General features: G+C 48.8%; 1 protein-coding gene across 1 annotated transcript in view; it reads left to right on the forward strand.

Moving 5' to 3' along the window:
- The first annotated feature begins 7,047 nt into the window (after positions 1 to 7,047).
- SMOC1 (SPARC related modular calcium binding 1) overlaps positions 7,048 to 13,016 on the forward strand; it is a 163,274-nt gene continuing 157,305 nt past the window's right edge. Inside the window, exon 1 of the mRNA XM_012560034.1 lies at positions 7,048 to 7,146. Coding sequence (XP_012415488.1) covers positions 7,048 to 7,146 — 99 coding nt within the window. The remainder of the gene's footprint in view (positions 7,147 to 13,016) is intronic.

Here is a 13,016-nt window from a genome sequence, read left to right on the forward strand (position 1 = left end):
TCACATTCCCCAGTGCAGGGGTTAGAACTTCAACCTGTCTTTTCTGGGAGACACAATTCAATCTATAGCACATGGTAAATAGGAGTTAACCTTTATTAATGCACATATATAGCATGCTTCTGAGTGTTAGGGATGATAGATTTAAGAGAATGTCAACAATTTGGATGCACATGCAAAATTTAAGGACTGTTCTTGTTAAGGTTAATATCTGTAGTTAAGCCTCATTTATTTACAAAATGGGAACAATGCCACTGACCCCATAGATTGGCTCATAAGCCCATAAGCCTAAGGCAGATATGGTTCAAGTGCCAATTCTACTACTTCTTTTTGGCTATGTGAGTATTTAACCTGCCTAAGTCTCAGTTTCTTTGTTGGTGAAATGGGGAAAATAATGATACCTACATCATAGGTGCAGGGCAATGGGTTTCTCTTTACATATGGCCTTTCTGGCACTCGGTTTGTTGTTCTGCCAAGATGATTTGCTAGGCCACAATCTTGCAAAGGGATTGGACAGTTTACTATGCAAATAAGTATGTAAAATTCTTGCATGGATTGGTCAATTACTGTGCAAGCTATTAAGAAGAAGAGCTAAGAGAAGAGTGCATCCTTCGGACCCAGGGTCCCTGGGCTGAGAACCTCCTAGACCCAAGAGCCAGAGAAAGCTCTAACACTGGAGATGGCACGAGACAGTGCAAGATGGCATGAGATGGCAAGAGAACCAGGAGACTGGTGCTATACGGCTGTGGTGGACTTCCTGGCCTATGGAGCGAGGTGGCTGTAGTGGGCTCACCAACCCATGGAACTAGATAGCTGAGTGCCTTCGGGCAGGGTCTTGCTGCCAGAGTAGGGGTACCTCTGAGCACTTGATGGCAGAGCCAAAAGAGCCATAATACCTGCCCTAGCAGGGCTCAGAGACAGAGCCCATGCACAAGCGGGGGCCAGTGGCAGAGTCCAGGCTGAGTGTGGTCTGATAGCAGAGGCCCAAGTATGGCCTACCGGCTAGCATGACCAAGAAGGAGCTGAGAGCTATCCTGATTGGAAGCTGTCCTGACTGATGAACTGCCTCCTGAGTTGTTTCTGTTACTTCTAAGTTGATCCTGATCCTGAGTTGTAGCCTGTTACTTCCCTAATAAATCACATAATTTTGAGTATAGTCTGTGAGTTCTGTGTGGCCATTGCGATGAATTATTGAACCCAGCAGAGAAGTAGAGAGTGCCATGGGGAGGATGGCTGGTGTCTGAATTGGTTAAATAGGTTGGAAAGTGAAGGTATGTTTGACCTCCAACTCAGAGGAATCAGCTTTGCGCTGATAATAGTGATTTTCATTCCCCTTCCTGAAGTTAGACGAGGTCTGATGCTACTACTACTACTAGCTTTAATAAATAAAGTAAATGTGAGAGTGTGTATTAAGGTCATTGTGTTTGGTGTTTGCTAACACTTACTATACCAAACCCATTGCCATCCAGTTGATTCCAACTCATAGCAACCCTATAGGACAGAGTAGAACTGCCTCACAGGGTTTCCAAGAGAGCCCTGGTGGGCAGTGGTTAAGTGCTCAGCTGCTAACCAAAAGGTTAAGGGTTCGAACCCACCAGCAGCTCCATGGGATAAAGATATGGTGATCTACTTCTGTAAAGATTACAGCCTTGGAAACCCTATGGGGCAGTTCTACTCTGTCCTATAGGGTCGCCATAAGTTGGAATCGACTTGACAGCAGCAGGCTTGGTTGTTTTTTTTTTTTTTGGTTTAAATCTTTACAGAAGCAGATTGCCTTGCTATATCTTTCTCCCTTGGAGCTGCTGGTGGGTTTGAACCATCCACCTTTCAGTTAGCAGCTGAGTGCTTTAACCACTGTGATACTAGTTGACTATTATTATTATTACTTTATTACTTTTGAAACCAGGTTACAGAGAAGTAACCAGAGATTCCATTATAGGTGGAATAAGGAAGGAAAGAAATAGAAATAGAAGAATACAGCTGGATTGCTAAGAATATTTTCACAAGGATGTGCATTATTCGCAGTGATTATTGGCCACTGGTCTCTTTAGGGGGTTCTTTCTTGTTGCCTTTGGCGCCAAATGGCTTGAGCTTCATCCCAGTATGTTCTCAGTTCCTCCCACGTGAAGGTGCCTAAGAGAGAGAAATAATAGAAGTAAATTATTGTGGCATCAAAAGTCGGGGTGTTGGGCCCTTAGGACATTACTATTTGTCAGCACAAAGGAGCTGGACTTGGAGAGGTAGAGGAAGCTACCACTGAACATTTGGATGCCATTGCATTGTCCATGGTTCTTTTGTTTGGCAACTCAAGGCATGGTAATGATGATAGCCTCTACTTCTAGTTGTCTCCCAGTATTTTATTCTCCCTTGGCAATATAAACTCTGGGCACATGTGGCCTCCTAGACTTAAGACTACGTTTTTTTTCAGCTTTCTTTGCAGCTAGATAGTGTCATATGACTAAGTTTTAGCCACCCAGCTAAAATGGAATGTGACTTTTTGGAGATGTCTTTAAAGAAAGGAAGCATACTCTTCTTTCCCTCTTCTTCGTACCTGTTGACTGGCAAACAGATGTGATGGCTAGAGCCTGAGCAGCCTTCTTGGACCGTGAGGTGAAAGCTGCTTATTAAGAATGTCAGAGTGATAATAAAAAAAGCCTGGTTCCTGACAATTGTGGAGCTCCCCTGGACTTTCAGTGAAGTTTGTGTACAGAAGAGAGGAATAATCTTCTAAATTGTTTGTCACTGTACTTTTTTTTTTTTTTTTTTTCACATATATTTACAATTTCCAGACTGATCTTGGTAAGGTTAACTTCTGTGGGTAAGCCTCAGTTCCTTATCTGTATAATGGGACCTATGTCAGACTAATGCTAAGTGTTACAGCAAGGTAGTTATAAATCCAGAAGCAGAACCAGGATTCTCGGTGTCCTGGGCTCAGTAGTGTATTTGAAAAGAGTTCTGGACCTTAGATACAACTCACGTTTCTCTGCTGGTTGGTGTTGTTGCAAGTACAGCAACTGTATAGGACAGAGTAGAACTGTGCAATAGGGTTTCCAAGGAGTGGCTGGTGGATTCGAACTGCCAACCTCAGCTGAGCTCTTAACCACTGCGAAGCAAACATAAATTGGGGTATATTTATGTTATAAAAGCATGTTGCTCCAAAGCCCCATTCAAGGTCTACCTCCTTTATGAAATCTTCCCTGCCCATTAGATCTATAGTGAGCCCCTGCTGTCTGAGTCCCTCAAACATACTGTAGATGTGGTCTCCAGGTGTTTGTCTGCTCCATGTCTTCAATTAGATTGTAATCTCTCAGAGGACAAAGTGTGTGCACTCTAAACAACCCTCATAATAGTGAGTATTGTGCTGGACACAGAAAGGAAGGCACTCAAAGTGCTTGTTAAAATGAACAGAAAGATTCTGTTCTGAATACAAGACAAGGCGAGACTCTCCTGGGTTTTACAGAAACACAGATATATTTGGAACTGGCGTTCCTAGCGAGTACTAAATATTTGAGGCCCTCAGACCTCAAAATTTGATATAAAGCATTATTTTTCCTTCTATTGAAATATCCCCTTGCAATAGGAGTCCCATGGGACAAGCAGTATGGCTGAAACTGGACCGACCAGATGCCAGCATAGCTAGATTTATTTTTGGACCATAAGTCTGGCCTCCAGGGAAAGAAGGAACTTGTCAATTTCACTTTTTTGCTTGGATCGGAAGACTGAGCCTGGGCAGAGAGACGCTATTTGGGACTAGGAGTTCTCTGGAATGTCTAACCTTCTCTGGGTTTGGGAGGAATCAAGAGAAGAAAATGCATCATTTGAATAATGGCCCCGGTTACGACAGGCCCCGCGTGTCAACCAGAGGGAAAGAAAACAGTAGCAAGCAAAGTAACTGGAAAGCAGTTAAACTAAGCTACCTGGTTGCAATCCAGAATAATGCAGACTTTTGGACCAGCGTTCACTTGGAAATAAGCTTTCTGGCTGGAAAGCAGCCTTTGGTATTATGGATGGAATGGGCTATTGCAATGCTTTTTCCCTGGACACTTCCTCCTGCCAGTTACTGGGGGACCATCTCGCATATTTACTTACTCCAACAGATTTCTCAATACTTTCAGCAACAGAAAGAAGTTGACTAGCTTGACGGGGTGTATGTGGCCAGTTGATAGAGTCAGGAAAAACCCGTCAGGCTGCTGAGCCTGAAGGTAATGTTTTCGTCCAGGTGAGCCCGTGGTGGGTGACACTTAGACAGGACATGGAAATTGGTGTAAATGTTGCATTAGGCACAGTGCTGGACGAGCGTCACAAGGCCAGCTGGGCAAATTCCCAGGGTACCAGATCACAAGGGCTGTTTCCAGGAAGAGCTGACCCTTGCTGTTTCACCCTCTTCCCCCAAAGCTCAGAAATCTCAGTTACCTTGTAGGCCACTGAAGTTCCCAATGAGCATACCGGGAACTGCTCACCTGACGGCATTTGAGGCTGGGTATTGCAGCCATCACATGACAGGCAGAATTAGACTCTGAAAACCCAGGCTTGAATATTGGCTCTGCCATTTGTCAGCCAAATGTGGCCAGGCAAGTCACAATGTCATGGAGTATGCACTTACCTACCTGTAAAGTAGGGATATATAGGTCTCTGGGTGGTGCAAAAGGTTTGAGTTCAACCCAAGCTGAAAGGCTGACGATTCGAACCCACCTACCAGTGCCTTGGAAGAAAGCTTTGGCAATCAGCTTCAGTAAAGATGACAGCCAAGAAAACCCTATGGAGCAGTTCTACTGTGGAACACCTGGGGTCACCGTGAGTCGGAATCAACTCAACTGCCACATGTAAAGTGGGGATGTCTGACCTATCTTCTTCACAGGATCATTCTGAGGGTAAAATGAGACGAGGCATTTGTCCTGCCCTTTTCAAATGCCAGATGGTGATATTTCTAACTTACTTACTTAACCATTCTAAGGGCTTTATATACCCTATCTCCTTTAATTCTGACAACAACTCATGAGTGGATACTATTTTTGTCCTCATTTACAGAGGGGGAAGCTGGATTCCAGGCAGGTAAAGTCACTTGTTCAAGGTTATACCACTAGGTGGCAGACCCAGGGTTTGAACCCATGCTGCCCAGCTCCAGGGAGCCCGCCTGACCACTGCAGGATTTCCCAGTAGAGGAAAAGACAGACAATTCTCCTAAAGGGGCTCTTCATTTTTGTTTGGACAACCACGAGTATTTTATTATCGTTCCAGGGAGAAGTGTGGGCTTTCTGGTAGAGGGCACTGGGGAGAGTTGAAGCATTCTAAGCAGAGGTGGTGCTGCAGGTTTGCTTTTTCGGAGGATGACCGGCTGCAGTGTGGAGGCTGGAGGGGGCGGTCTGGGGAGTGGGCAGGTCTGAATGCAGGAGTATGGTGGGAAGCTTGTACGTTTAATCCTGTAGAGGAGTGGTAAGGGAGCAGAGCTAACCTTTGCAAATGAGCTCTCAGGCCCAGGCCAGGAGGAGGAGTTAAACCCTGGGTTGCTTAGAATCTGGTTGGAGAAAAGGAAGCCTTCCCCTGAAGTGAGTGGCCCATACTAGCCCTGAAGGAAGTAAACACAAAAGTTCCTGCACTACGTAAGAAGATAAACCATGCTCTCTTGGGTTGAGGGCAGCCCAGCATGCTGCTTGGTTGGGGCAGCCTACCATGCTGCTTGGGTGAAGCAGCTGGAACCAGCTCCAAGGTGATCCTGAGGAGACAGCCCCGGGCAGAGCCCTCCAACATCTGACTGGACCCTTTGCTGGGCTGTTTTCTCCTAGAGGTCAGGGCACCCAGGGGAGATCTCCTCTCCTTCCTTTGACCCATCTCTGGGGTCCCTGCACCCACAGACTACCCTTCCCATTAATGTTTTTCCTCCTTCCCTCATCAGGGGCTAGGACCCCTCTGACAACCTCTCCCATTGCTCCCAGGCCGTAAAGGACAGACAGCCTGACGGCTATCTGGCTCCAGATCCACCACAGGGCCACGGATGGGCACTACCTTGTACCTACGTCCAGCGCCTGCTTCCTCTTGTCCCTTTGCGACTCCCGCAGGGACAGCCTCTGTAGGACTTCAGGTCTGTCACCCCCACGGAGCTTCGTTGAAAGTGGATATGCCCATTCCCTACTCCCAAGGCTGGCCATGGGCAGGGGTCGCCTAGCAACTTCCCAGTTCTTCTTGGGCCTCTGCTCCCCAGCATCTTCACCTGAAAAGTGGGGCTAGGAGCATTTTTCCCTGCCTGCTTCATGGGGCTGTTGTGACAACGCGTGTAGTCTTGCTATAACATGCTTAAACCCGATGCAATCCGTTGCCGTCGAGTCGATTCCGACTCACAGCGACCCTACAGGACAGAGTAGAACTGCCCCTAGGATTACCAAGGAGCAGCTGGTGGATTCCAACTGCAGACCTTCTGGTTAGCAGCCGCGCTTTTAACCACTGCACCACCAGGGCTCAAGGCATTATTTATTACTAGCCGGTGGACATTCTAGTAGATTAGGGCTGCAGGAGCTCTCTTAGGCTTCCTGGGACAGAAGGGCCCAGAGAAACTTAGTCTTCATCCCTGTGCCTCCGAGAACCCACTACAGAGGAACAACCGGCGTTAGCTCCTCAGTGGTGGTGGTGGTGGGGGAGGGTGGACCACGAACCACCACTCTTTCCTCTCTCCCATTGGCTTTCACCTGCCAGAGGGTCGGCTGCTACGGGCCTGTTGGCGAGTCAATCAGGGCCGCCGGGCTCCGCCCCGCCCCTCCAGGGGGTTTATAACGGGAATTCCCATGGCTCGGACTCTGCGTCCAACCTGCTGCTGCAGCGGTCCGGCGGAGCGCAGCAGGCGCCGCGCGCGGAGCACACGCTCGCGCTTCAGCTCTCCTTCTGGGCGGTTCATGACCGTGTCCTCTGACCGCAGCCTCCGCCAGCAGCCGCCGCAGGACCGCTGCCTGCTCCCTGAAGCCGCCAGAGCCCAAGAGGCAAGGAAAGAAGGCAGGCAGGCACTCGTGTGCGCCCCGCGGAGCCCGCTACCCCAGCCCGCTGCCCGGCCCGGCTGGCACCATGCTGCCCGCGCGCTGTGCCCGTTTGCTCACGCCCCACTTGCTGCTCGTGTTGGTGCAGCTGTCCCTGGCTCCCGGCCACCGCACCACCGGCCCCAGGGTAAGTGCGCCCAGAGCTGCGAGCCCGCGGATTCCCCAGAGAGGGGCGCGCCCTCTGCGCCCCCAGCCGCGCGTCCACCTGAGCTGGGAGAGAGCGGCTGCTTTGCTCCTCACCCTCCCGGCGGGGGAGGGGAGAGGGACGTGCCAGAACCTACTGTCCCCCACCTACTACCCAGTGCCCTGTGGGCTTCTTGGCGAAATTACTGCAATGAATTTTTCTCCCATTGCCCCCTTTCGTTTCTAGCAGCACCCCTCGAACTGTCACGAGTGGGTTTTCTTTCCCAATCTCTCTCCCACGGCATTTTGCTCCAAAACCCTCAGAGGTGCCTCCTGCGTCTGAGAGAGCTCGCTCTCGGCTCCAGTAGGGCTTCCCTGTGCTCTCCCGCTGCGCCCTGGCGGTCCCTGAGCGCTGGCGTTGTTGGCAGGCGGGCGGGGGGGGGTAGCGCTGCTTGGGGAGTTTTAGGTTACCCGCGAGCCACACAAGGACCTTGTGTTGTTGTTTTAAAAAGCGATCGCTGCTCGTAAAACCCGCAGCAGATAATTTTAATGCGCCCTCGTGCTGGGCACGGCCCTGAGGGAGGGGTAGAGGCTGGGAACTGTGGAGAGGTGGTGGAGAGGGCAGCTCTGTGCTGCGTTCAAGGGTCTCTTCCCTCGGGGTTCGGTGCTGGGAGATTGAACTACTTGTTGAACCTTGGTCTGGCTGGCGTTTCTGAACGATCTGAAACATGCCAATTCTGTGCACAGGACGGGCTGTCCAGGGCGTTGTAAACTCTCCTGGAACCGACAGCATTGTGTTTACTTTGCGTCTCGATTATTGCTCCCTCCCCTTCCCCCAAGTGATCTAATAAAGAATTTCACTGCCTTAAAAAAATGTACTATTAAACCACCTAATGTTTCATTTGCCCAAACGACAACCCTAACCTCTGGCCAAGAATCAGATCATGTCAGCGCAGTCATCTGTCAAGATAGCTGCTTGACTCAGCAGGCAGCGTACAAGTCCCTGTGAAAGTCGCTAGGACTTTTGTGAAAAGAAGGTTAGCTCCTCAACCATTCTGTGCTTTCCTGGATATCCTCCTGCCTTGCCCGATTACCACCTGTTCAGATGGCAGGTTCTTTCTTCAGAGCTTTTGCTCTCTGAGAATCATCTTTATAGCAGTCGTGTGTGGAGGAAAAGCCTGGCAAAGCTTGGGGAGCCTTAATGACTGCCCAGATGCTGGGCTGATTACCCTCGAGCCCTGCTATCATTGTGAGATCAGTGTTGCAGCCACTTAGGAAAGAAAAGTGTTTGTCCCGTGTTGGGCCGGCCCTTGCTTTTATGACCAGATGTGCAACAGCAGCAGTTAAAGTGTGGCAGATTAGATCCAGGGTGTGTCATAAATCCTCGACAGCAGGCATTCCCAAAGCTGGGGCAAGGAAGGGCTCCGGGGAGTGACTTTTATGGATGCAGATGAGGATGCCTTTTAAATGAAGCTGCTTGGTTTGATATTAGGACTTGCAGCTCTTAAACTCTGAGGTCAGGCGAGCTGCGGCATTCCCTCCAATAATTAGGAACAGTCAAGACAGAGACGCAGACCAGAGCACCCCGACTGAAATCTGGATGTCCACTCACACGAGGGTCGAAAGGAGAGAGGCCCGGAGACAAATGGTGGGGGGCTTGTTTGCTGCTGGGCATGGCTAGCGTCTCAAGCCATATGGCTCTCTTTCCCTGCCTCCTGGACAAGAGGAAGCAATGTTTAGGGCAAAGCTAGGGACTCTCAGGAACAGAGACATCAGCTAGGCTGCTCTCCAGCTTCTTTAGTTTATCAATTTGATAGAAGTGTTGGGACATAAACAGGAACTGTACATGGACTTGTGTGTGTCCCAGCTGCTCGTGCACTCTGTCTTGCTTGCTCTCTCTCTCTCTCACGCGTACACAGACACACAAGTGTGTTTAGAAAGTACCAAGTGGAAAGCTGCTGTCTTGAGCATGTAGTCACCTGGTTGCATTTATAGGAAACAATTTATGAACACCTGGGCTAGGCACTTTACGTGATCTCTTCTGCTTCCAAGAACCCTGCAAGGGGTGGTCGCCTCATTTTAGTGCCAGTTTGCTGATAAGGACGTGAGACTCAGATACCCAACAACTTGCCTAAATCACTCCCGGTGCATTTGTAGCCGTGGGAGGCAAACTCCAGTTGATACGGATTTAAAGGCTGTGTGCTTTCCACACCACCAAGCAGCTTCAGGGAGTGCTCATCCTAGTAGTAATGCTGTTCCTGCTCTAAAGAAAGAGGTGGCTCCACGAGAAAATGCTGAAGCCAGAGGATTCAGGCAAGTCTGTTTGGAAGAAAGCATGATTAACAATATTTTTTGGCGTCTTGTCACTAAAAGGTGATGTGTTTGAGTTTCAACATATCCCCGAAGACTCCGGTTTTCTTCTATGGTTTCTTGGTGGCCCCAGATGTGTGGCTCTGGGTTATGAGTTGCAGTGTCACGGGAGGAGCAGAAACATCTGGCTGGTTGCAGAATTCCCTTTGGGCACCCTGAGGTCTCTTCTGTTAATCTTTTGAGTGACAGAGGCTTAAGGATTGGCATCTTTTCCAGCTGGCTTCTAGGAAACCTAGAGCATGCCCTTTCGGTTTAACTTTATCTGGCTCACTAATTGAGCTCCCCTGAGGCCTAGACCCCAATCCTTGCTCCCTTATTTGCTTCCGGCCTTCATAAAGTCCCTGACATTTGTTTGACTCTGGAAACCAGCAGCTATCAAGTATCAGATTGGAGGCTATTATGTAGGAAGCACCTGATTTTCCTGGTCTCTCAGCTCTGAGCGCTCTGCTACCTGGGACGCGGGTCAGGATTCTTTTAATTACGAAGGAGGCAGTCATTTCTTTAATCCTGCACAATTTACTGAAAATGTTTCAGGGGAGGATGGGATGGGGGCAGGGCTGTCCCAGGCTGAGGAGTCCAGTTGATGGTCAGGTCTTTGTGTAATCTTCTGTCTGCCCTCGGAGACAGGGAGCTGGGTGAGGGCAGGGACTGTGCCCGTCTTGTCCATCGGTGTATGCCCAGAGTTCAGCACAGTGTAGACTCCTGGTGGGGATTTATTTTATTGGTGTCTGTGGAATTAGCAAATAAATAAATGTAGATAATGCATGCATACCAGTGATCCACGAGCTCCACTTTTTTGGTGCTTGCTTTAGCATGGCTGTGGGCGGGGATGCAGGAAAGAGATTTAAGAAGTTTGAGAAAATGGGAAGGTCAGGAGGTTAGAGTCAGAAATTTAATTCTTTTAAGTATATTCTTTATTTGTTCTCTCTCCTCTTGTTTAGTCAATTCATCCTTCAAAACCCAGCTCCAACATCACTCTCCAGGAACTTTCCCCCAGAAAACCTTTTTGCTTAGAATCGATCACGCTCATCTTTGAGTAACTTCTCTGCCTGGTCCACTTGTGTTCTTAACTTTTGCTTAATCCCGCCACCGCCGCCGTGAGGATCTTGAGACCAGGCCAACATCCTTATCTTCTTAGCATTAACCTACCCCTCCATCACCTCATGCATGATCCTATCTTGTTAAATGAACAAACTTCAAGCCCCTTGAGGGCAGAAGCGAGGTCTTATTCATTACTGTACTTGTCACACTGTAAAGCATGTGGTAAGTAGTTCATTGAAGTGAACTGGACTGTTCAGTGATGTCCAGCTTGGACCCCTGCTCTCACTGAAATCTGAAATTGGTTAATTACAAACTGGCTCCCCACTCCCATTTTTTGGCTTCTGTTTTTGTTTTTTTTTAAGGTGTGTGTGTGGTGTGAGGTATGTGTGGGGTGCAGGGGTGTGATGTGTGTGTAGGGTGTGTGGTATGTGTGTGGGGTATGGGTGTGTGGTGTGTGTGTGGGGTGTGGGGGTGTGATGTGTGTGGGATGTGGAGGTGTGTGTGTGGAGAGTGTGGAATGTGGGGTGTGTGAGGGGCCTGTGTGTGTGCGGTGCGTGTGTAGGGTGTATGGATGTGTGTGGTGTGTGTGTGGGCATGTGAGGTGGTGACGGGAGGCTTAGGAGAGAAAAGACTGAGCAAGGGAGTTTGGAAGGGCAATCTGGAGCTCCACTCCAGTCCCTTTATGTATCTTTCATATCTGTCAAATGGGAAGCAGCTTCTAGATTGTTAGCTTCCATTTGGCTAACCTGCCTCAGTGTCTGCACCAGGGTGGGTGCTTGTGTCTGCATAGATGCCCTCCTTATGATCCGTGTGCCTGAAAGATGCCCTTCTTTTCCGTATGGGGGGATTTACCTGAGATGCTACTCAGGCTTTACGCTAAGAATCTGATTTAAGCATTTTAATAGAGTTGCTGTATCTCCACAAATGTGGTATTTAAAAAAATAAAATTGAGAAACAACCATCTTAGAGACTCCAGGAAATGCAAACAAAATAGAAAACATTTTGATATTATCTCCTAAATGCGAATAGTCACATTCCTTAGGACCCAGCATTTCCACTCCTAGGTTTATGTACCAGAGAAACTCATGTCTAGCAGGAGACATGTGCAACTCCGTTCACAATACCACAGCCTGGAAAGAGCCCAGATGCCCACTAGTGGGAGGGAAATGAATAAACTGTGATGTATTCACAGAGTGGAAAATTATACTCAGTCAAAACAAATGCAAGAATATGAACGAACCTTAGCAGTAAGATATTAAGTAGAGGAAATGCACCCACAGATGCAAGACATCTCTTAGAAAGCCAAAAATAACTAAAATAAAAAATTTGGAGACATATAGCTGCAACAAAACGTATCAAAAGAAAAGCAAAGTAATGATGGACATAAGACTCAAGGTGATGGTTACCAGGGTAGGATGAGGCAGGGGGTGGGTTGGTGGGGAAACCAGATGTTTAGCGTACGTTTGGGCCTATCTTAGGTTTTTTTTGAGGGGGAGGGGCGGATAGGTTTAAAGGTATTTGCCCACTATTAAAGATCTAATAAGTGATTAAATAAAAAACAAAAGTGGGCCTCGCATGGACCAGTGTTGAGTGTGTCATGAAGCAAAGATGATGACTCACTCAATCTTTGCACCTGAGGTCTTGCCTCTTACTGCCTCTCTCTCCCCCTTTCCAGATATGCGTGTGGTCCTATCTAAAACACCACACTGGGGGAGTGAATATTGGCTTTTGTTTGTTGGCGGGTTAGACCCAGAGCTGGCCAGAGGCACTGGCATAAATCTCCACATCAGCTGGCCCAAGGGCTCGTTTGTAAAGCTGAGCTGGCGGCGGGCAGTCTTCCCTCTCCCTTGCTCTGCGGTTCCCTTCTGCACCTGAACCCTCAGCCCTGCAGAGTAGAAAAATTCACTGGCTGAAGCTTGGGACAGAAACCTTATTTGCCATCAGGGGTGGGGTGGGGGTAGAGGGTGGGGAGGCCTGTTTTATGATTTGATGCCTGTCTCTATTCCAACTGCTTCCTTCCACCTCCTTTGCAGGCGCTGGGGGCGGGGTAGCTCGGCCCTGTTAGCAGGTACAGGGCACCCTTTCTCTGCGGATCACATAGAGATTTATTGTTCAGGCGGCCAAGTTGCTGGCATTGCTGGTGGTTGTGGGGAGGGGCGTCAGTGCGGAGGGCCCCCTCCTTCCATGTTTGTCACTGCGGCGCTGTTTGGGAGAGGACAAGGGTTGAGCTGCTGATGAGAAATTGATGGGAGCTGCTTGTGAGGCCTGCCAAACAGGATTAGCTTTGTACAGTATGTGCTCTGCGTGGATGGTGAGTCAACGAGGGGGTAAGAGAGTTGGATCTCAGGGAACACTCCCAACCGGCCCATGAAGATCCCAAGGCAACATAAGCCATTATAGCAATGAATTGGGTTTCCTTTGCATCTGACATCATTCCAAACTCGATTGTTAGGTCTCAGAATA

Source organism: Trichechus manatus, unplaced genomic scaffold, assembly GCF_000243295.1.
Source record: "Trichechus manatus latirostris isolate Lorelei unplaced genomic scaffold, TriManLat1.0 scaffold00010, whole genome shotgun sequence".
Classification (NCBI taxonomy): Eukaryota; Metazoa; Chordata; class Mammalia; order Sirenia; family Trichechidae; genus Trichechus; species Trichechus manatus.